At 34.2% G+C, this 25929-nt stretch overlaps 1 protein-coding gene across 1 annotated transcript in view; it reads right to left on the bottom strand.

The window, feature by feature from the left end:
• Positions 1-25929, bottom strand: part of LOC114328487 (harmonin) — a 286928-nt gene that overhangs the window by 205740 nt on the left and 55259 nt on the right. Inside the window, exon 2 of the mRNA XM_028277348.2 lies at positions 13252-13530. Coding sequence (XP_028133149.1) covers positions 13252-13521 — 270 coding nt within the window. The 5' untranslated portion in view covers positions 13522-13530. The remainder of the gene's footprint in view (positions 1-13251; positions 13531-25929) is intronic.

Here is a 25929-nt window from a genome sequence, read left to right as displayed (position 1 = left end):
CTTAGTGTTCATGTGCCCATTCAGCCAGTAGCAAATGTGTAACCTATTCTAACTAAACTAACTACACTATTATTCTGGAATTTAAAAGAAGAACTACGATGGGGAGAGGAACTAGGGTTACTTTTCGCACCTAGGGGTTATTCAAGGTGACTCACAGACAGAAAGGGTAGGCCACAGAAAGTATAGGTAAATAGGTAAAATATTTGGGCGATATAACAGAGGTAACGAGCTTAACACTACACTAAAGTTTTAAGTTACACATTTTAATAAACTTAAGAATAATTTTGTATACCTGATATATATTTAATGATAGTAAATGGAGTAGATTGAAAGGGGGTATAAGTTTTGCAATAATAAACTATTAATCAATTCCTGTCTGTGTATTTCAAATTTACTGCAGCATAAAAAATGTGATCTAAGTCGCTCACCACATTGCAGGTTTCACAAAGTTCGGTATTGACTACACCGATTCTATATAAATGTTGAGGAAAGCTGGCATGTCCGAATTTAAGCCTACAAATGGTCACAATATGATTCCTTGTAAAATCATACATCATACTCTTGGTGCCACAACACTGTCGGAATACTTGAATGTAACAGTGTAGGTAGATCGTGTGGGGAAATTACAGCAATATTTTTTCCAATGCAATTCCCATTTTCCCTTAAAATTATTTTTAGATATCGTTAAATATTCTTGAGCTCCTAAATTGTTCTCTATGTACTGTCCAGTTGTGACGCTTTCTTTGGCTAAGGAATCTACAACTTCATTTCCACGAAGTCTTATATGAACTTTCACCCAAGTGAATTTTAATTCGTATTGGCTTTTTCTTAATTTATGAATTTTTAATTTTAATTCTCTAATAAAGGTATTTATATCAGTAGCCACCACATTAATTGGTTAGCGATGCATTTAAGAACCGATAAGGAGTCACTCAAAAGATGTATTTTTTTAACTTGTTTTTTTTTCAATATACTCGAAGGCTTTAATAATACCAATCGCTACTGCAGAAAAAATGGAAGTACTGTTATTTAGTTTAAATTTTTCTTGAACGTTTGTTGATGGTATATAGTATGCACACCCCACCCCGTACCGTCATTTTGTTTTGATGCGTCGGTATATACTTCCAGAAAATCTGGCAGATTTACTATGCAGGCGCTTAGAGTATTTTTACTTATCAACAAATTTTCATGGTATATAGGAATATTAATTGCTATTGGTTCCAACATATCAAAGAATTCAGATTTATCGACTGAAATAGGTCTTTTTAAAGCACTATTGTGAGGACTTGTATTTCTAAAAGTCATACATAATGGAGGAGAAGGTTTTTTTGACCAATATTTGTTTGTTAAATCGTGGTTATTTAATAAAGCTATTTTATGTAACAGAGTAGTATTTTTAAAAGAAGACTTAATAATAAATTTTTCTGGCAACCACTCCCTCCGCAAAAATAATGGTGGTTCTAGTGCTTCAATCCGAAGAGGTTCCACAGGCGTTGAACACATTGCACCCAAACAGAGTCTCAGGGAAGTTTTTTGAATTATTTCCAATCGTTTTAGGGTAAGGACCCATACAACGTAAATCCGTAATCCAGGATGGACCTAATAAATGCTTTGTAGAAAGTTAACACGATTGTGGATCTGCTCCCCACTGTACATTAATTAGTATAAATTATAATTAGTATAAATGTACTAAACTCCGCCCCTGGTAAGTGCTGGCCAAATTGAGTAATTCAATAGCTATCAGTCTTCTTCTTCTTCTTCTAATGGCGCTACAACCCTTTGTGAGTCTTGGGCTGCTTAACAATGCACTTCTATTCTGCCCTGTCGGATAATTTCCTTCGCCACCTCCTGATGTTCATGGTTTTAAGATCTTGGTTCTAAGTTCTATATCAGGGCTGGCCAAATTGTGGCCAGCCCAAATTGTGGCCAAATTTATCTCGCAATAAATGTACCTGTTTTACTTTTAATTTTTTTTGTTGCAAAATATCTTAAATTACTGACAACAAATATAAAAGACTAAGTGTACGATCAGGACTTGGACAAGGAGAACCCTTATGATTGTTGCTCTTCAATTTGGCCTTAGAATATGTAATAAGTAAAATATCATCTGAGCTGACAGGAGGATTTCCGAATCCAGGATAAAAACAATTGTTGGCCTTAGCTGAAGATATAGGTGTAGTCGCTCATTCTACAAGAGACTTGAGAAAGGTGTTTTCACAACTCGAGAAAGAAACAGGTTGTCTGAGCCTTCGAATAAATAAAGAGAAGACGAAATACATGCTAGTAACCAAAAATCCAAGACCAAGAGTTAGGCAGAACATACCTATTAATAACCACAACTTCGAAGTAGTAAAAGAGTTTAAATATCTAGGGGACATTATCATCTGTAATAACAGATGACAAGCACATATAAAAAAAGTCTCAGCAAGAATAGCTGCGTGGAACAGAGCATTATATTCCCTATCGTCATTATTAAGACCTACGCTGTTAAAAAGATAATCTAAATTACAACTGTACAGCCAATTAAACGCCCTACATGGACTCTACATCAGCGGGATATAAATAAGCTACTGGTATTTGAAAGCGAAGTTCTCAGAATGATATTTGGCCCTCTAAGATGAATTGACAGAAGAGTGGAGGAGGCGCCGCAAAGCTGAATTGTTGACGGTGTATGGTACTAAAAACATCGTCAGACATATTTATATAAACGCTAAGATAAGATGGGCAGGTGATGTGGTAGATCAGAGGAAGACAGAATGTTAAATACAGTGTTTTTGAGAGACGATAGAAGATCAGTAGGCCGTCCCAGAAAAAAATGGAAGAATGATGAAGAATCGAAATATCCTTATACTGAATTAGTAAAGACTGCTTGTAGAATTATTTGCATATTTGAAACAACGATGTGAACCATTTTATTTCACTTTAAAAATCGTGAAATCCAAACAGCGAGAGAAAAATTTAATACCTTTTTTACACTTTTACATATGTAATTGTTTAATTGCGGCTCGCGAAAAATTTCAATTTTTAAAAATGGCTCGGACTATCAAGGACCTTGGCCACCACTGTTCTATATCATCTATCCATCTTTTTTCATCTTTTTAATAAAGTTTATCAAACTGGCTATATACAAACGGATTGGCTGCTGTCGACTTTTGTGACGATACCTAAAAAAGCAAACGCGAAAAATGTAGTGACTACCGAACCATTAGCTTGGTGAGTCATGTTTTAAAGATATTTCTACGAATTTTGCACTCTAGGATGTACCAAAAAATAGAAGAACAGCTTGGTGATACGCAGTTTGGATTCCGCAATAACCTTGGGACCAGAGAAGCACTGTTTAGTATTCAGGTTATGGTACAGAGATGCAGAGATGTCGGACATCTGGTTTATATGTGTTTCATTGACTTTGAGAAGGCCTTTGATCGGGTAAAACATACTGAAATGATTGCTATTCTTCAGAAAGTGGGTATTGATGATAAAGACCTACGCATTATCAAAAATCTTTACTAGAATCAACGTGCAAACATCAGAATTCAAATACGAAGAGGAGTAAGGCAGGGCTGCATTTTGTCCCCACTAATATTTAACATCTATTCTGAGTTTGTTTTCAATAAAGCATTGGATAATGCTCAATGTGGTATCAAAATTAATAGAGTCAATATTAATAATTTGAGATACGCGTATGACACGGTGTTACTTGCGAGTAATTATGAAGAACTTCAACATCTGATTAATAAGATTACCACAACGTGTGATGAATATGGACTCAAGCTAAACACCGCAAAGACCAAGGTGATGGTTATCAGTAAGACGCCAATACAACCGGAAGTAGTAACAGCTTATGGTGAACAATTAGAGAGAACTAACAGTATCATCTACCTTGGTTGTAATCTAAATGAGAACTGGGACATGAGCAAAGAAATTAGAATACATATAGAGAAGGCCAGAGCTGCATTCTTTAAGATAAAGAATTTTTTATGTGGAAACAACATTACTTTGAATCTTAAAATTAGATTAGTGAGATGTTATGTGTTCTTTACTCTTTTGTACGGTGTCGAAGGTTGGACTTTAAAAGATACGCTTCTCAAGAAATTGGAAGCCTTTGAAATCTGGGTATGTACCGGAGAATCCTAAGAATAAGTTGGGTGGATAGAGTTCGTAACGAAGTTGTTTTGCACCGGATGGGAAAAGTCACGGAAGTCGTCAGAACAGTTAAAAATCGAAAACTTGAATATTTTGGCCATGTTATGCGACACCCAGAGAGATATAATATACTCTATTTAATAATACATGGCAAGGTAGACGGAAGAAGAGGGCCAGGTCGAAGAAGACCGTCATGGCTTAAAAACCTGAGAGAATGGTATAACAGATCCTCTGCATCCCTTTTCCAAGCTGCCGTTAACAAAATTACTATAGCCAATTTGATAGCCAACGTTCGATAATCGAGCACGGCACATGAAGAAGAAGATCTTTTACGGGGCCTTTCCCTTATTCTATTTCCTTGAGGCTTCCATCTCTGCATGGCTTTTACAGCTCGATTATCTAGCAGTCTTTCTAAGTGGTCAAGAAGTTTGAATGGATGAATCAATTCATCCAGCTCATAGTTCATTTTAATTCTCCACGAACCATCGCTGCAATGGGTTGGTCCAAATATCTTTCTTAGTATTTTGCACTCAAATATTCTCAGCTGATTTTCATCAGTGGTTGAGAGGGTGCACGTTTCACATCTATATGTGACCACTGGTCTAATTACTGTTTTGTTGATTCTAGCTTAGACTCACGATTCAGTAACTTACTTTTCATTAAGTTTTTGTATGCATTATTACCGTACTTATTACCGCTAAGAATCCATGGTTGTATTTCTTGAGTGGTGTTGTTGTTGCCATTTATTATTGAGCCTAGGTTGGGAAAAGTAAAGGCATATTCGTAGGTATGGTTGTCTACCTTCAGATTCTCATATTGATTTGACTTTGTGCACACATATATTTTGTTTAATTTTCGTTTTTGTTTATTTTATTTCATTTTATTTTTGTTTTATTATTTCATTTATTATTTTGGTTTACCACCCTCTCAAATGAGGATGTTTATAGTGGTAAGCCAGCTTTCTGTCCTGTATAAAAAGGAAATATGTCCACATAAAATAGTTTCGGAATCCTGATGGATTACATGAAAAACGACATAAGTGAATAGAAAAGATTAACGACTGAGACGTGGTAGATTAAGTGGAAAAACTTTAGGAAAGAAGTTTGAGAATAAAGAGTCTTGGCGGTAGTCAAACGACGTACAACAAAAAATAAAAGAGAAAACAAAAATATATGCGAGGTTGCAAGAAAATAAGTCGGAGAAAGATCTTCAAAACTATATGGTGTCCAAAAAGGAAGCGAAAGTAGCAGTAGCAAAAGCTAAAGCAGAAGCGTATACAAATCTATCCGATGAACTGCATACCAGGCTAAATTATATCAAGGAAGGCGAAATAAACATATATAAAATAGCCAAACAGAGAGCAAAGAAATCAGATCCGAGATTGTATCCAAGATGAAAATAATAAAATATTCACGAAGATGTCAAAAAGAGATGAAAAATTGACAGTTTATTAAATAAAGAATTTGACAGACAACCAGCTGAGCTAAAGGAGACAGTAACAGCAATGGTCACCAAAATAACAAACAACGAAGTGGTTCAAGTAGACGTCGACTTTGCAAAGTAACAAGACACTTACTCAACACACACACTACACATTACACCTGAGTTAGTGATAAGTTATACAATTACGTGGCTAAAGGTTCTAGTTCTAAACCAAGGCCAGAATCAGAGAAAAAAAAGTGGTTCAAGTAATTCAAAAAATAAAGAAAGTAAAAGCAGTTGGACCAGATAATATTCCTGGGGAAGTATGTGGAACGTTAGGAGAGACAGGAACAACTTGGCAAACAGGTTTACTTAATGGAATTCCAGACGAATGTAGAAGTAGTAGAATGCAATTTTCATTATAAGGAAGTTGACGAAAAAAACGGTAATAAAAAAAAACAAAAGCAATGGTATTCAATGATCTTGAAAAAGCATATGATAGAGTTCCTCGAGAGATTCTGTAGCAGGTTCTAAACAAGAAAGGAATTCCCGGTGAATATATAAATGTTATGAAAGATATGTATGAGTAATTAACAACTAGCGTTAAGACAGGTGTGGAAGAGACTGATAAATTTAATATGAAAATAGGATTGCACCCTACTTAAATTGCATATTGAAAGGCGACTAGTCTCTATATTTATTCTCATTAGTTTTGGATCAGATAACAGCGAAACTATACAGAGTAATATTCCCTGGTGGTTAATGTATGCTGACGATGTAGTGTTAGTAGGAAATAGTGAAAGTGACTTCAACAAAAACTAGAACAGTGGAGAGAAGCTATTGAGGGAAAAGATTTAAAAACTTAGTAGGACAAAAACAAAGTATTTCGAATATGCGTTTAAATATGGAGTTACTACAAATAAAATGATATCTTTGGATAGTGAAATAATTGTGAAAAGTAATAGTTTTAAGTAGGCACCTAGGATCAGTATTACAGAGTAATGGGGAAATAGATGGAGATGCATGCAGTAGAGTTAATGTGTTATATGACAGAAAAATTTTAATGAAGCTGAAGGAAAATTCTATAACACAGCAATAAGAGGCGGCATAAGAATGCATGTGGCGGAAATGAGAATGCTTAAATGGATGAGTGGAGTAACAAAAAAGAATAAAATTAAAATGAGTGTATTAGGGAGTCTATGGGTGGTACCAATTGATGCGAAAATGAGGGAGCATAAGTTAAGATGATATGCTCATATTCAACTTCGAAATGTTAACCACCCAATACGAAGAATTGCTGTTCCTGAAAGGAGTAGGAGACGAAGAGCAAAGAAGATCTGGGAAAGACGCAGAAGGAAGATATGTCGGTAAAGGGGGATATATCTTGATATGACCCAAGATAAAAACTTATGAAGAAATGGAATTAGAGAAGCCAACCCCGCATAAAGAGAACGATGATGATGATTGAGTTTTTTAACATTTTATATTTTTTACAAATGTTGGTAAGTTAATCCGCTGCCTTAACCTCCAACCTGGGGGAACAGAGATTCAAACTCACCCTCTTGTAGGAAAGGGCCTTCCACTAAGGGGTTCTCTCGTCCCGGTCCATGGTCTGCGGATGGTATTTTATTCCCCACCTACCCTCCAGAAAATGTCGGTGAGAGCATTCCCTTATTTGCCAGTTGGGGACGCGTCCTCAAGGAGTTACCGACTCGCCCGAGATTCTATAACTTTCTTTATCATAATTTTCAATATAATAAAAATAAAACTACTTCAATTTTGAGCCAAAATCATATTTTTTGACAATCCTTGTTTAAAATCATTGTAGGTTTTTGATCATGCAGAACTATTTATAAGGAGTACATTTTTTTCTGCAAACGTCTGCATTTTATAACAATGTCTACATATTACACACATTTATCAATCTTGATGTTGCGTGCTAACAACAATAAACAAATACAGTTACAACTTTTGATAACGGAGTTCTTCAATCCTGAGATAAAACCGATGCACACATATTATGAGAATGTAAATAATAATAACGTTATCTGCAGTGCTGTTGCAAAATACACATTGAAAAGCTTAAAGCAATTAGTAAATTACATCTTAGTAGTACCAGTGAGAGTGAATTGAAATGTATAACTGTTCTCATCTGTGATTTGATGAGAAAAGGTTACCAGATGTATAAAGCTTTCACGCCATTATTGCAGTAATAGATTAGCGAATCTTTTCACTTTTGTGGAATTATTAGATTTTACTGCGCGTATTCAACCGTGACGTTCGCGAGAAGATTATACCGTAATATTAAAAAAGGTGTATGATACCTTGTTATGATCTTTAAATGGATAATAACTAGCTCGTTAATGTAACTGATACTGTTGGATGGGATTCGTTATGTAATAAACGCCAAGAAGATAACTTGATAGATGACGATACGATAATACTATTTAACTGGCTTCCTTTTCACGGAAATAACATTTTATGTTTTTTTTTGTTTGTATACCTATTAGTCATTTTTTACACCTACTTTTACTACTTAATAAAACTTGGTTATACATCTTCACAGAATTTTTTTAAATTATCTCTTTTGAGAACAAACTCCGAAGTGCATTAATGATTTGAAAATCTAATTTTCATTACAGCAATAATTGTGGTTTAATCCCATATCATCATCATCATGGCATCTACACTCCTAACGGAGTGATTTTCGCCCTCTTTGGGCACTCCCGATTCATTTGTCACGGGGAATTAGTCCGCATTAACATTTTGGTTTTACAATTGGTTATGTGACTTGACATATTCTACATTATTTCTCCATTCGTTTCTGTTTTTGCTTATGGTTACCCATTATCTAACTCCAATCTTATAACAATTAAGGTCCGCAACCCTAACAGCACAAAACATTCCAGGAATGTACTATCAAAGTTCTATTTATGTTTGAATGTCCTGGACATTCAAGGAACATTCGGTGAACATCTGATTAAATTATTGGTGGAATGTTACCACAAGACATTCTATGAATATACTACCAATGTCCTATATTTTAAGTGAGGCCATTTACTATTCACTTTGCGTTCATTTTCAAATTTGACGCGAGTGTTCTATGTAAGTAGGGTCGCGTGCCGCGTGGTCATCACATTTTCACATTTCATGATAACCTAAAAATTTATGATTGAATGTAAAATGGAAATTAGAATTAGAATTAGTGGCTTTTTTTGCTGTTCTGTATGTTAGGTTTGCTCTGGCTGGATCTCTTTTGTTTAAAGAATGATGTAAGTATTATAAAATCCGTTTTCAATTTTCTTTATTCTTTATGAAACGAATTATTTATGCATATTATTATTACCTGTAAATAGTACATATTTCTTTTGATTTTTAATTGTAAAGAATAGAAAAATTACCATTCATTTTAATTTTTGTTAGAATCAGCTGAAAGTGTTCTACAAAAAAAACAGAAAGGAAACGTAGATTTGTGACTATGAAAGGCAAAAGAAAGATATATGTAAAAAGTGTATTGGCTAGTTGGAAGAAACTCCACATTGTCGATGCATAATAAGTTATTACTTTATAAACAAATATTAAGACCTGTGTGGACTTATGGATGCCCACTATGGGGGTGTACTTACTAGACCAAGTAATATAAAAGTAATATTATACAAAGATTCCAGAACAACATACTGAGAAATATTGTAGATGCTCCTTGGTATGTGACAAACAGTGATCTCCATAAGGACCTAGAAATGGAACCTGGATATAATCATCAAGAAGATGGCAGGAAGTCACGAGCAACAGCTTCATAAGTACGAGAATATTGAGGAAATCCAGCTCCTCGATACTACTGGGCAAACTAGAAGATTGAAGAGGACAAACCCTTTTGAACTAGTTTGAGTAATAGGTGATAGTGAAAAGCAGAGCATAGTGCTTGTGTGCCTGGGTATGTTAATATAGTGCACGATGCACGATCTTGTTAGATTAGATAAGAGACGCTATGGGATAAGCTCTTTATTTTAAGGAACAGTATAGTTAGTAATTTAGGTTAAATTAAAATTGCTTATTGGTCAGTTATGACCAGATTTTAATTGTAATGTTCAATTCAATACAATGAATCATCATCGTAGTGATGATTATGGAAAAAAATATATGACAAGATTTTGTGCAATAAAAATGTTTATATTTATGAAGGATGTATTATCTGGTATGGCCATATACCTCTTGGATATCGTCGGTGATGTGACAATACCTCCTATCTGCTTTTTCATGAATTTTGTAGGAGACGAAAAACCATTTTTAGGGTCATCTCCTGTTTTCACATGTAAATTTTGACATGTTTTGTAGTAAATAGATAGTTGAATTTACTACAAAACATGTCAAAAAATATCATATGAAAACAGGAGGTGACTGTAAAAAAAGTTTTTAGTCTCTCTTACAAAACTCATGAAAAACAAATCGGAGGTATTATGTCACATCAGCGACTATATCCAGGGAATGTCTAAAAAATATACTGTGAATGTCCAAAGAACATTCGTAGACACTCATGGAATGTTCCAACAAGACATTCAAGGAATGTTTAAAATGCTGACACAGGACTTTCCTGGGACATTTAGGGGACGTTCTTGTGCTTTTGAGGACATTCCAGGAATGTTTTCAATATCCTGTGTGTAAATTCTAGGAACATACATGGAATGTTTGGTGTTATTAGGGAATTATCTGATTATCCCATCGGTTTTAGGTCTACCTCGTGGTCTGCGTAATACTGTCTTCCTTTGTTACTTTTATTGATAACTGCTTCTGGTTTCTCCTATCTATATGTCCCATCGATCTGAGTTTCTGTGCCTTAACAAATCTGACGATGTCTACTACTTTCAAAAGTGCTCTTACTCAGTTTATCAGTTTTCTAAATTTATTATTACCTAAATTTAGTGGACTTGCTATTTTCCGAATTATTTTTCTCTCTAGGATCCTCAATATTTCTTCATCTTTCTGCGACAGTCACATTACTTTAGCACCGTATGTGATTACTGCCCTAATTGCTGCTCTGTAAATTTTCAGTTTAGCATTCTGAGTAAGTTTTTTATCTTTGAGGAAGTTGTTGTATTTCTAGTAGTTCTGTTTCCTGCCAGGATTCTTTCATTGATTACTATGCTTCTATGATTAGTTGCATTAACTGAGACCCCAAGATATTTTAAGTGGTCATTTTCCTTTTCAAAGACCTGTTCCTTTTCAATGCTATGTCGTCAGCGTACGCCATAGGTTTCGACGTCAATGTACCTTTAATACCGTTTTATAATTGTACCTTTTATTTCGGCAGCTCTTATTGTTCCTTCTATAGCGACATCAAATAGTAACGTTTATAGAGAGTCACCTAATCGTACTCCAGTTGCTATTTCTATAGTTTTGGAGATGCCATCATCTGTTATTATTAGTTTCATTGAAAAATCTAGAAGAATCTAGATTTTTCATGTCTTCTATTAGGTCGGGTCTAATTACGCTGTCAAATGCTTGCTTGAAATCTATGAAAAGGATGGTAATAAAGTCGATATTATGTTCGTAACATTTCTCAATTGACTGTGTGACTATTTTTATTGCGTCTATATTTTGTAGCAGCTGTTTAACAGTGTTATTCCTATGTGATAAAACTGGTAACAATTTGAAGAAATTCCACCATAACAATGCACACAAAAGAGAAGTAGAGGAAGACATCAAACCAGGTGGACTGATGACATCAAGCGAATGGATGGTCACGAGTGGATGCAAAAATCAACGAACAGAAATCAATGGATACATCTAAGGGAGACTTTTATCTGATGCTGGATGAAATAGCTGTTGATGATGATGAGTTATTTCTGGAAACATTCCGGGAAAAAGACCAAGAGGACGGTCACAAACCAGATGATCCAACCAAATTCAAAATTCAGCGGTCTACTCATTCTGCGAAACGCTTAGAAAAGCTGAAAATAGAGACCAAGAGAGAAAATTTATTATTGGAGAAAATTACGATCCCCAGTTATGTGGGAAACGACAAGAAGTAGAGAAGAAGAGAGAGAACGAAAAGGAGAATTATCGGATATTAGAAAATGTGGTGTAATTGTTAAAATGTTGTTAAACCTAATGATTTTTACTATGGTCTTATTTTAATCTTTATGCTGTTATATAATTTTTATGGGAAAAATTTAGAAAATTAATTTATAACAAAGACCACGAGATCATAGATTTTCATCGCCCTGTGTATGGCCAAAAAAAAATTGTAAATAGTATTAGTTAGTCATAAGCAGTGTTTCGTGGAAAGTGAAAATCGTTCAGGATTAATGTTTCTATGAACGGACTTATACAATTAATACGGTCGGATTAGAATGTACATGTATTCGCTTTGAGGCGAATAATAGGACTTTTATAAATGCTTCTTAGAAGTAAAGACGGTAAACACAATTGTTGAGTTTTAGAATATCGGTTTTTTTATAGCATGTAGAAACACAAAAGTAATTTTGGTATCTCCTGGAATTTGACAAAATGGAAAAGTTGTATACAAAATTAATTTGTTCTTAAGAAATGAAAGGCGGGATGTAATGTGTAGAGCGGATGTTTTGTGATTGGCAGGAGAGACGGTTGGAGGGAGAATAGGGTGTTTGAGTCTGGTTTTGAGGAGAAATAAAGTTTCACTGTGTAATGAACATCTGGAGAGAGCAGACCAGTTTTTTGAAAAGTAAGAAGTCGGTGTAAAGTGGTGAAGTTGGCGGCCGTGTAAGCAGAATCGTGTTGAAACGAAATCGTTGATCGAGTTGAGAAGTTCAATCTCCTCGTGTCCGAAGAGATTCCTGTTTCTGTCTGGAACGAGTAGCCGGATGGTATCAATTTGCAGAAGATATCGAGCAGAGAGAAAACTGAGGAGAGATTTCGAGCGAGTGCTGTTGTTTGTTTGTGCAGCATCCTAGAAGCACGTGTGGGAGAATCGAGGACTACACAATCCATGAGAAGAAGTAAAGAAGAGAAAAAAAAAGGTTAGTCAGATTATTTGTGAAACGGAAAGAGTTGTTTTATATCATATACCATATTTGTTTATTTTTTATTGAACAGTTCTATAGCATAATTTAGTCATTCATAAATTCAAAGAAGAAATAAGTAATCTATTCAAAAAGTGAAAAGTAAATTTTGTTTTTTTATAAAATAGTAAGAACAGTCTAACGAATTATTTAAATGAAAATTTTGTAAAAAAGGAGATAGTAGAATTAAAGATTAATTTATTAGATAAGAAATAGTTGCAACAAAATTGAGTTTTAGCATACATTTAAATCTTATATTTATGGTATATTGGATAAATAAATAATATTTATAGAATTTATATGACATTGAGTATATTTATTTTCCCTGTTTTGTCCTGGATGAAGTAAGCAACTAGAGATACTAGAAACTAGAAGCCACAAACCAAAGGTGATACATTAAAATAAATTAGCCCTGAGAATAAATTTTATTGGAAAGTTTTATTTAATTTTGGTTTTGTTTTCCATAAGTAGTAATTAAAATAATTAATTAATTAATCAAAATAGGAATATGCTGATAAATCTCATAACAGAGAGAAAATACAGAGCATAACAATACATTTATAGTATTTTTTCTGGGTAAGTATATTGAATGATTATCTTATCTGATAAACATCAATTATTACGACTAATAATGGTACTCGTATATTACCTTCAATCCTTGAGCGTGTGCTTCAGAACCATTTTCAACGTGTGACACAAAAAAGCCAGTGCCGTGTTCGTGCCCGCCTCTAATGCTGAACCCCAAAGTAGCACCATGCTTGCCTCCAACTCCAATGGGCACGTTTCCAGAATGCCGTTTAACAAGCCGAATTGTTCTGACCCGATTGTTTCTGCTGCCGCAGCTGCCGCTCAGAGTCTCAGACGACATCGTTGAGCATGCGTACTTATGGTGACTTATGGGATATTCCATGGTCATCATGGTTAGATTCTGTAAATAATAAAGGTGATTACTATAGGAAATAATCGCAAAATACAGTCTAATATAATTCAATATTGAGTCATTGAAAAAGTCTATGTATTACACATTTTAAAATCCCATTTTAAATTTGGTGTAAAAAATTGACGAATGCTTGCTACTGATATAAAACTATGAAAAAATAATAAATCCCACATCACCAAGAGAAATAAGTGAACGTATCAGAAAAAGTACACCAAAGAAAACACCTGATCCACACAAAATCACTAACAGAGCTATGAAGTGTCTCCCTTCGAAAGCAATTGTATATTAAATTTGACAAACATAACAAACGCAATACTAAGTAAGATACAGGCTCCTCGTAAACCGATGGAAGGAAGGATATATTCATGATACCAAAGCCAGAAAAGAACCACATATTTCCGCAAAATTCCAGGACGATTAGCTTACTTAGCACGTGAGTAAGATAGTAGAATGAGTCATCTAAATCAGATTCCAATCAGAGACAGACAGGCTAGGAGTAATCCCGGAAGCACAATTCGAATTCAGAGCTTAACATTCCAACAAACTACAAGTACTCAGACTTACAGAGTACATAGCAGCTGGATTCAACGACAAGGAGCAGCCTTCCTGGATGTAAACAACGTCTTTGATAGACTACGGCACCGTTTCCTAACCGGTGGGTCGCGACCCACTAGTGGGTCGCGCGCGGATTTTAGGTGGGTCGCGGCGTGGCTCTTACAGTAGCGGAATAATATACATTATATATCATCATGGGTGAGGGATGGGTCGCGAATATGAAAAAACATGAGAAGGTGGGTCGCCAGACATAAAAGGTTGGGAACCACTGGACTACGGCATGAAGGACTGACATACAAAATGAGAGATTATGAATACGTAGGTGCCACGACGAAACTCATCTCCTACTAGCTAAGATACCAGAGTCCAGATTGAACCAGACTCTGCAATCGCGGCAAAACTCAGGAACCTGGATATAGCTGTAAAAATTCTACAGACGGTACTGGATACGATAGAAGAATGACGTATCCAATGCAAAATAGCAATACATCCAGACAAGACCCAATCGGTTCAAACTTCCAAAATCTTCAAAAAGAGAAGAGATAACAGCTAACAGTGCAAGAAAGACTCAACGAGTGCCAAAATGAAGCTAAATACCTAGAAGTCACAGTAGACCAAAGTCTAACATTCACACCACATGCTAACACGGTAGTCCAGAAAACAGGAACATTCGCAATATGGGGATTTAAACACAGGAAAATTAAGTCTGATAAACAGTCTTAATTGCCCCCTCTTGCATAATTTAACCCCCCTCTTGCATCACAAGTCCTAGAAACAAAAAGAAGATTCAAACAGCACACAACTGTCTTAGAGAAATATTGTTCTAAAGCTATTGTCTTGTGGCATCTTAATACAATTTCGTATTTTTAATGGGTACAGGCCAGAATTCTACTTTAGGAAGTTTAGGGAAGCTGCAAACGTGCCCAGATACGTCGCTAAACGGTTCCTATTCAGAGACCTAAAACAAATAAGGGTACTGGTAGGGTGTACGAAAATCCAGAACAAAATTCACTGGGCGAAAAATCACCCACACCAGATCCTGCGAAAGATATTAAGGTACGATAAATTTGTAATGTTTTATGAATTATAACTTTTTATGAGTTATAACGTATTATGAGATAACAGATTTAAATTATTTAACTTTCCCGTGTCACTTCAAACACGCAAATATTCAGTACCTACTTGAGTACAAAGTTTTCTACGTTACCAAATATTTAATTTATCTCGAAACAATTCTTTAAACAACAATTTCATAACTAATATAATATTACTCAACATAATTGTTTGTTTATATTTTTTCTGACAGCAGAAATTAATGAAGCTTTCCATGACATTCTATGGAGATATTAAACTACTATAGAAGTAGAGAAACAGTTGAAATATACTGAAATGAACTTTGTATGTAAATTTTAAACGTGTGAGACATAATGTATATCTTCGGATGCTTATCCGGAAACACTGATATGTCATTGTCGAGAGAAGAATGAGAATTATTTCACATCGGCTTACACTCTCTTTTCTCGGTAGACCCGGTGGTACCACCGAATAGCGCATCAGTACTGCTAAACTTGTTTCATGGGCGCACCAATGATCATAAAGATTTAATTGCAAGAGTTCAAATGGTATGAACGCAAATGACTGTACTAACTAAAGACGTTAGAGTAGAAATTAGCTGTTTTCACAGCACATTTGCTTTATTTTTAAATATTTGCACAATAGCTAACAATCTTAAAAACCCAATGGTTATTTGGTTACTTCTTCAAACACACTAAAATTATTGTATATTGTATTTACTAAAGATTACTTAAACTAATATTCGCCGTTGGAAAAACTACCTTTATTAAGAGGGAATCCTCTTTGACCATTTGTAAATAAATAGTAAAAATTGAAAAGTCAATTACCGAATGAATCTTAAAGAGTCTTAGAAAACCAACAATAAGATGTGCAAACAATATATTAACACAAAATGATATAAGAAGCAAAACGGCGTAAAGAAATATTAATAAAACTGTTATGTACATATAAAATACATAATATTTTAACCAAATAATTTCTATAAGAGATAATTCCTGGAAATGTACCACATTCTAAGACAACAAAACTCCATTAATAAATATATAGATAGATATTGACATCCTCAACATGTTATATCAATCCCTACTTTAATTTCATTTTTCAAAATTCTTAACTAAACCTATGTTCACTAAATGAATCCATTCAGGTCATGGCCTAAATTATTTTTGCCCTTCTTCGAAAAAAGTAACTATCAACTTTCGTATTACTCGCTACGAAAGAATAACGCTACTCGTGTCTACATCAAAATTGTTAAGAAAAATCTTGTCACAGAAGTTTACTAACACCGTAGGCATATCAAACGGACAACAAGGATTCAGGAGCAATAAATCTACAACTTAATCTTCATATTATGGCCACTAGTAGAGAAATCCATATAGTTAAATAAACCTTTTCCTACGCTTTATGGATCTCACAAAAGCGTTTGACACAATCGAACCGAAAGATGTAATCCAAATCATGAAGTCGAAAAACGTCAATAAAACAAATAGCAATAATTAGGCAGTGGGATATTCTTAGATCATTTATTTATTAAGCGCAACAGGCCTTCTAGGCCTAGGGCTAAAATGTTTACATTTCTAATTACATAAATAATAAATAACTTAATATTACTTAAATAACTTATAAATTTTATTTAATTACACTTCAGTCTTTTTATACACTCCTTCACCACCTCCCTCCATCTCCTTCTGTCCAATGGTAGTTCTTTCCATCTCTCAATGTTACTTTTCTTCAAGTCTTCGTACACAGTGTCCTTCCATCTTTTCCTTGGCCTGCCTTTCCTCCTCTTTTGTATTGGTCTTCCTGAGAGTACCATTTTTGGCATTCTCTTACTTCCCATTCTCTCGATGTGCTTCAAATATCGTATTCTCTGTGCTTTGATCGTCGTCGTGATCGTTGGCTCTTGATATAGTTCTTCCAATTCTTTATTGGTTCTTCTTCTTCACTGACCTTCTATTTTCACACCTCTATATATTGCTCTTTGCATGTTTCTCTCCCATCTTTCTAAAAGGTATGTTTCTGACTTTTTGAGCACCCATGTTTCGCATGCGTATGTTACTGTAGGTCTGATAACAGTCTTATAAATTCTTATTTTAGTTTTTCTTGATACGTATTTGGATTTCAATAGTGTGCATAATGCTCCATAGTTTTATTTCCTTTAGCTATTCTTGCCTTTATTTCCCCTTCTTCATGACCATTTTCATCTATTTTGGCTCCCAGGTAAATAATTTCTTCGGCTCTTTTGAACGAGTATGTTTTTTCTGCATCTATTTGTACTATGATGTTATTCTCTTTTTACCTATGTTATGTAAAAACTATCATTTATTATATACTCTTTATAAAATGCAGGAATTCAAAATAATATCAAAATGTAGACCTTTATAATTATTACAATTTATGAATTAACATAATATGTAATCAGTTGTTTGTTGTTTGTTTATTTTATTATTTTTCTGTCATAATAAATATAATATATTGTCAAACCAATCAAATACACTGCTCAAAATGACCAAATCTTACTAAGAGTCGTATCAGTTTTTTTAGGAACCAGCTGTACCACAGATTGAGAATCGCTGGTCTATAGTATCAAACGCCTTTTCATAGTCTAGGAATATAATTGGTTTTTTATAATTTTGTAAATGTTTGGGTAATGCTTGTGAATAAATATTTCTGTCTCTCGCATTCCATTATTTTGCGCAAATCTTTAAGGAATTTTCAACTGTAGACTCTTGGTTTCCATTGCAATGCAGACCAAGAGATGATGCCTACCGAAGCAGAGGTCGTCCACCAACACGTTGGACTGATGATCTAAAACGTTGTCATAGGAATTCGATGCAAGAGGCACAAGATCGAAATAGATGGAAAATTATGAGGGAGATCTATGTCAAGTAGTGGACAAGATTGAATGATAAATCTGTAGACTGCATAGATGTATGTGTATGCATGGCATCAAAGGACATCGCACACATCTTATGGAAAATATGTCACTCAAATTCAATAAAATGTATACGAATAGATTCGTTTTAAATTAACGGTCAAATCTTATCATTGCGCCAACTCTTAATTATGATTAATTACGGCGCAAATTGCAATTAAAGTTTATCGAAATCACATTTTTGGAGTCAGTAAAAGTATCAGTTACAATCACTATTGCTCCGGGTGCTATTCAAAAGAGCTTAAACCCCGCTGGGCCTAAGCGGATTAGTGAAACTAATCCGCTGATTTATGGAGTACCGACAATTTGGGTATTTTAAAATATTTTTTCTCTCTCTAATATCTTTTTATGTACGTACCCATTTGATTTCAGATTTATTTATATCAATTTCTGCTCTTATTATTGAAAATATAGAGTTGGCGCAATGATAAGATTTGACCGTTAATTTAAAACGAATCTATTCGTATAAATTTTATTGAATTTGAGTGACATTATATTTTCCATAAGATGTGTGCGATATGTTATCAAAACTTTCATTAGACCTGCTTTTTTTAACTCTTTTTCTCTTAAGTCCCTTTAACTCTTTTTTAACTCTTTAAGTCTTGTATGTTATAATTGTATAATTATCAAAGGTATTTTCCGCCGCCGCTGAGACCACATGCGTACCTACCTCTGCATACAAGTCAACAATGTGAAGGTCTCAGGTGAGATTTGAGGTCGTCTCGCTTGGAGCTATCTAAAGTAGGTCCGAGAAAGTGGACTTATCAATATGTGGATGAATGGCCGGCCTGGCCAGCCGACGACTAGAAACTTATTATGCTCAGATACAATCAGACTTGACTGTTTTAACAAAAACATTGTTTACTTTTTCAATATAAGAATTAGCCGTTCGAAATTACTAAGAAAAACATAGGAAATGGACAAACAATTAACGTCAGAAATACAGTGGGTTTTTGTTCATTACTTAGTATTTTTAAGCGGTGTTTTTTGGCAATTCTAAGAACAAAACTATGGTAATATTTTTAAAGGAATTTTACGTGAATTACATGTGTTTTAATCCTTCTTCTGTTTGTATAGATCTGACTGTTTTTTTTTTTCAATATGCTTCCAGTAACTTGTTCCATCGTTTTCGTGGTCTTCCCACTTATCGTCTTTCTTTTGAGGAACCGTCTCTCGCCTTCCTTACTATTTTATTTGTTTTTATTCAGCTTCTGTGGTCATTCCATTCTTCTCTTCTGTTTCTTACCCAGTTATTAACGTTCTTCATCTTGTATTTCCTATATTTCTACTTCTAGATCTGTCCTGTTAACCTCTCCTGATGGTAAAACAAGAAACCAAATAGACCATGTTCTCATTGAAAGAGAATACAATAGATCCTTGACTGATTGTAGCAGCTGCAGATGCCGAAATAAACATGAGATTGGGATGAATTACGAAAGGGAACTCAAAGAAAGAATGGGAACTAATACAAACAGCCATGATAGAAGCGGCAGACCTTGGCATTGGGAAAGATGAAAAAGAAACGAAAGAACACTGGTTTGATGAGGAATGCAAAAGAATCTATAGCGACATGCTTCATTTATTATTGTTTTAATTGCTAATTTTAAATATTAACTTTTCTTAAAACGAAAGAATAGGACTCATGTTAAATTCACATGTGTTTTCGTTCCTAAAATACAAAACCAGATTGTATAAAATTAATGGTTTTTTCAGGGAAACACAAATTCCGTAATAGATTACGATGCCAGATTGGCCATGCTCTTCATGTCAACTTCTTAAAAACTACAGAAAGGTTCTCAGTTTTTAAAGATTTAGTAATTTATCGCCTTTTCTGGCCACATGGTAGAACCGCATACATGATGACATAATAGCGTTTGTGGTCTCGGCCAGTATCGTCACAGCGGGCACGCGGTGAAGTCACACCCTTGCTAAAATAACAAACCCTTACGAGATATAAACGAAGCACGCTTGTTTACCCAAAATAAATAAATATATTACTGTTCGTTGTTTTACACTTATTTTAATTTCATTTGATTGATTCCTTTACACCAACCACGGAACAAATCCTAGCCGAGAAGAGCAACGTAAAAATGGAGAATATTAGAAGTAATACAGAAAAAGAAAAGAGCAAGATAAAATTACTGGAAGAACAACTAGAAATAATAGAAGATAACTACTTCCAAACAGAGATTAGAAATGTTTATCAAGGAGTAAAAAAGATACGAGTGAAAGATGCTAAGTAATATAAAATCTAGTGATTAATTCCAGCCGTCTAGTTCATATGCCCAAGTGGACTTAAAGTTGTTATTTAAAATTGTATTAGATTGAAATTTATCTATCATCTTAACCAAATAAGTATTATTTGTTTCACACTCCAATGATTCTTGTAATAAAGAAATCAAAATAAAGGAATCTTATCGAAACAGATGCGGTCTTTTTACCAAAGGCGTACAAATCAAATAAGTAAATAAAATGTTTATAAGCAAAGCCCCGGTGAATTTTTGAAACAAAGGCCTACTCATGTTTTATAGGTCGTAGGACATTGTGTTTTGTTTAGTAAGTAAGTCGTGTAAAAAATCAGCATTTCTAAAAAAATTATTAATGTCCGACTGGTATATTATTTGACAAATAATGACATGATTTCGAAGTCAGTTATAATATAATGCCCTAGGGCTATTTTTTGAAAAATATGTTATTTTGAATATTTTGAAAAATGGCGCCCTATGGCAATAAATTTAAATAACTAGTTAAATACTGTCAAGTGGACAAATAACAACCTAAGTATTCTATGGTTACCACAATTACGTTACGGCTATTGCTGGTAAATGTACTTATTTGAAAACTAATTAATTCAAAATTCATTCAAATTTTTTGCATATAAAGAATAATTTAGTCGGACATTAAACGTTGAAGGCACCACGGGTATTATAGATAATAACGCTTTGGGCCAACGTATATCCCTTGGGCCAAAAGCCCTTGATACCTTAATAACTATCTCCCTACATGTTGATGCGTCTGACTTATTGTAAATGTTTATAAGCTTAAAATCACAGTACTTCTATTTTACTATATTTAACATAAACTTTTTAATCGTTAAATTATTTAGTTTTATAATCTAAGCTCTCTCTTCAATTTGGTGTTTTCAGAATCTTTCAGAATTCATGTAGACCACCTAGATAAAAGCTTCTTGGGAAAAACAATTTAAATTTTGGAAAAACTTTGAAATGTCTTGAAATTTTTATAGCTAAATATTTGTGATATTGTCCCCATTCTCTCGCAAAATGATAGTTTTTTGTGAATTTTTAAAAAATCGTTTAAAAAAATAGTTGGCGTTCTCTCTCTCATTCGTTCTCTTATCGTACCCATATTCAAAGACGACAAATAAATAATTACAAGCATAATATATTAATTGTCTATGCTTCTGTGCTACACTTTATTTGTCAGTTGGCAACCCTTGAATTCCTTTCTCCTCGGTGTGTCATGTTGGTCTCAGTCTACTGGAAGTGGAATTATTTTTTTCTGCATCTTGTGTTTATTAAAGTTCATTATTAGTGCATTATAAAATGTTTCTGTTCAAAAATTCATTTTATATCGTATATATCTATAATCTCTTGGGGTGAGTACTGTTTCTATTTTATACTTGAGTTGATAATTTCTTTATATTTAATATTTAACAAATGTTCATAAGTGTTTTTTTGATAATATTTATTTTTATAAATAAAATTAATCCTCTGTGCAGTTATTATTTTCAATTAATATAACTAATTTTTTTTCATAATAATTCTATTCACTTGATCCTTGCCAATTTGCTATTTTATTTAATAGTTTTTTCTTATAATTGTAATTTTTGGAATATATGGCAATAAAGCTTTGAAAACGTTTGATGTCTGTTTAATACAGAATTTATTACTCTAGTTTTTTGGTCTAATTAACTTCTGTCTCCATTTTGGGAGGGATTTTTTCCTGAGCTTACATCGTCGATGATGGGTAACCACCAGATAGATTCAAACAACTAAAGACTGCAGCTGTCTTCAAGACCACAACGTCTTCTTGGAGAGATTCAAATGGCAAACGTAAAAGATCTACCTATATCATCTGGAGCCAACAACGTCCAACTTCACTCTCCACACCAAGCAAAGCAAGCAATCCGACAGTGCCATTAGTCAGTATCATTTTATTGTAAAGCTAAAGGCAGAATTTGTTTGTATATATTCTTTATCATTTCACTATTTTTTTATGCTAAATAAATATGATTAGTTAATTTTATTTGATTTGTTTCATTCTAAAACTCATTGTTCATTTCTTCGACTAAGATAAGAAGAACTTACATCTGAGTGACTCAGCTAGGCCTAGGCAAAGATTTGACAATCGGCTCCCATAGTTAGTTGGATTGTTAAACCGTTGATTGATAAATTATAGTCTCGATGTGGTTCTATCATCATCTCATTGTATTGATTTGCGTGTAAAGATTAAATGCTTTGTGGAAATGCTTACAAATGAGTGTCCCCGTTTAGGATTTTGTCCTCTTCAGGGTTTGTGGTGAATGTATTGTGTTGGATCGCAAAAGCAAACAGTCCGAAAACGCACTGGGGCAAGTGTGGTGTTCCTGGGTTATGCCGGACTGTGGTGTCCAAAAGGCTACAAGACAACAGAGAAGAAAGTTTGATGGAGTTGATGTTGGTTCCATAGACATTTACGTGTACTGTCCGTGCTTTGCTCTCGACCATTCTCCCTAGAAACCATTGTACAACGACAGGTAGGCCTGCGTCCCTCGTCGGCGGTCAGGAGGTGGCTTTTGAGCGCAGCGTAAATTATAGAGGGGTAATCAGTATTTATCAATCAACGGTTAAACAATAACTCCTCTAAGATGATAAAGGCATAGAGCGCCTCACGCTGGCCTAGTTTTTTGCATTCGATTAGGGTACCACATGGAATCTTATTACCCAGGATTCCATTGTGAAGAGCATTTGGCTACGATAGTTGTGCCCTCATCGCGCATCAGCGTGCTATGGGGGGGGGAAAGGGATGGCCTGGGGCATTGGAGCGAGGTGGGGTGATCCCTGTTTATACTCGGGTCAAAACACCTCGCCCCAATGAATTGTTACACCCGAATGTACTCTTTCGAGAGGGTGGACATTCCCACAGGTCGGGTTGAATCAAATTGCTTGCTTGCATTAACTCCTCAACTTTCTATATTATATAGCCCAGGGCGTATCTGTTTTGAGATGGACGTTATGAGTTGACTATTATTTTTTTGCAGAAATTGCTTGGAATTACATAACTCATATAATAATAAATAACTTATCCTCCCACTCAAAAAGGTCCAGAACATTGTTTAAGTAATCAAAATGTTAAAAAATGAAAGAAAAATTCGATTTTTTTCTTCGTTTTTTGATTATAACTTTAAAAATATTCACTTCCGGGAAAAGTTGCGCTGACAAAAAAGTTGCGTAATCAAATTTCCTACAATATAGGATTGGTTAAAAACTTTAACAATTCTCACCCTTCGTTGCAAAATAGCCATAATTGCAAAAAAAACATAAAAAAACAAGTATTTGCATTTTCCGATTTTTTAACCATTTATGCTACACTTAGGACATTCATATCTTACCCAGAAAAACTATATGATACAATAAAACAAATCAAATTTTATTAAGATCGGTTCAATAGATTTTGCAAAATAAATTTTGCAATCCAGCTTTTGCAACAAAAATTCATTTTTTCAAAATATTACAGGACTGAAAATAAAGCACATAGCAAATTGAAATTTTTTTTTCATATAGAATAATACTGTATCGTTCATTTGCAATTTGCAAAATTAAAATCGGTTAACTACCACGGCGTCAGGAATTTTTTTAAATAAACATTAGTTTTTGGTGCTACGCGCAGGACAGCGGTGTTCAATTCACACAAGTTGATTTCCACCAAAATTTTTTGCTAAAAAAAGTGTAATTTCAAAGGACAGAGTATGTGTTTTTATTTTGCAATAAACAAATTATTTATTTATATCGAAATGTACTAAAAATTAAAATTTATCAATTATTATCAAAGGTCACTGGAATGCCCAATCAGAGCAAACGTATCCACTGTCCTGCGCGTAGCACCAAAAATTAATGTTTATTTAAAAAAATTTCTGACGCCGTGGTAGTTAACCGAATTTAAATTTTGCAAATTATAAATGAAAGGAACAGTATTCTTCTATAAGTAAAAAATAATTCAACTTGCTCTCTGCTTTATTTTCAGTCCTGCAACATTTTGAAAAAAATGAATTATTTTTGCGAAAGCTGGATTGCAAAATATATTAAACCGTTCTTAATGTAAGTTGCAGCATATTTTTACTAATATCATAAAGTTCTTCTGGGTGAAATATTAAGGTCCTAAGTGTAGCATAAATGGTTGAAAAACGTAAAATGCGAATACTTCTTTTTTTTCGCAATTATTGCTATTTTGCAACAAGGGTGACAATTTTTAAAAGTTTTAACTAATCCTATATTGTAGAAAATTTAATTAAGTACGCAACTTTTATATAAGTGCAACTTTTTTCGGAAATGAATACTTTTAAAGATATAATCAAAAAAGGAAGAAAAAAATCGAATTTTTCCTTCATTTTTTAACATTTTGATTATTTAAACAATGTCGGTCTGCAACCGACGCTAATGCTTTATAGTAGGCCCATTATAGCATCCACTTTAATCAGATTTGACTATACCGCGTAAAAAGCTGCAATTTCACTCTTATTATACCATAACGTAATTCTAATTTCATAGCGTTGTGGTTAAGGAGAGTAGCCCACAACTGAGAAGTGTATTGTACACAGATAAACTGTATAAGAATGCTTATTTTCAAATTATTTCTTACATAATAATTTGTTCTGGTCAGATAACAAATACTTATCAATTATTTGCGCTAAATTATGCTTATTTGAGATATTCTAGCGATCATTAACATTTTGCTTTCAATATGTTGGTTCAAGTTTACTATTATTAATAATAATAATAGTCTCCCGTTTTATACCGCTCACGTGGCTTTGGGAGTATAGCAGGGTAGTCTGCTATATCTAGGGCCTACGGTATACAAGGAAGGTAACAGGGCCAGTGCTACGCTTCAACCGCCTATTATTACCCCTGGTTTTACCCAAGGTACTCATTTTATTCATGCTGAGTCGACCTGGGGCCTATAAACATTTTAAAAATGTCTAGTTGTTCTTGCCGGCGGTAGGATTTGAACTCCGGACCACCGGCACGCTACCCTAGCACACTACCACTCGGCTACGCCGGCCCTATTACTATTACTATTATTAATTCTCCTTCCTATATTTCTCATAGGGATATAGAACTTTGTATAGTCGTGGTAACATAAGTTGTAGAACGCTTTAAAGGCATTAATAGATGGCATTTTAGTAAGAGAAGCAGTTTAGCTGGGAAGCAGGTCGTTAGTAGAGTGTAGTGTAGAATGATCACAAGGAGTTATGACCAAAGAATATATAGCTCCTAGAAGAAGCTTTTATATGAAACCGATGGTCACGTTTATAAGCAGGCTTGCTGACGAGGCATATTGCGGTCGCAGTGCGGGCGGTAATGAGATCTGAGATCGGTTAAGCTGTCGTAGTTACTGTCAGGTCTATGTACCTCCATGGCACCTACTCAGTTGGAACGCATGCTAAAACGTTACAGGGCCGTACCTTTCTATTAGAGTATATATTCGTTGTTATGACGTCCAATCAATTGAAATAAGTTAAATAAAACAAATATGACCAATTAAATTTTTTTGAATATATTTTGGATATCCCTGAAACCATTATCAACGCCATTATTATTAGTATC

This window comes from Diabrotica virgifera, chromosome 3 (genome assembly GCF_917563875.1).
Source record: "Diabrotica virgifera virgifera chromosome 3, PGI_DIABVI_V3a".
NCBI classification, from domain to species: Eukaryota; Metazoa; Arthropoda; class Insecta; order Coleoptera; family Chrysomelidae; genus Diabrotica; species Diabrotica virgifera.
The sequence above is the reverse complement of the archived record's forward strand: the minus strand, read 5'-3'. Positions and strand labels throughout refer to the sequence as shown.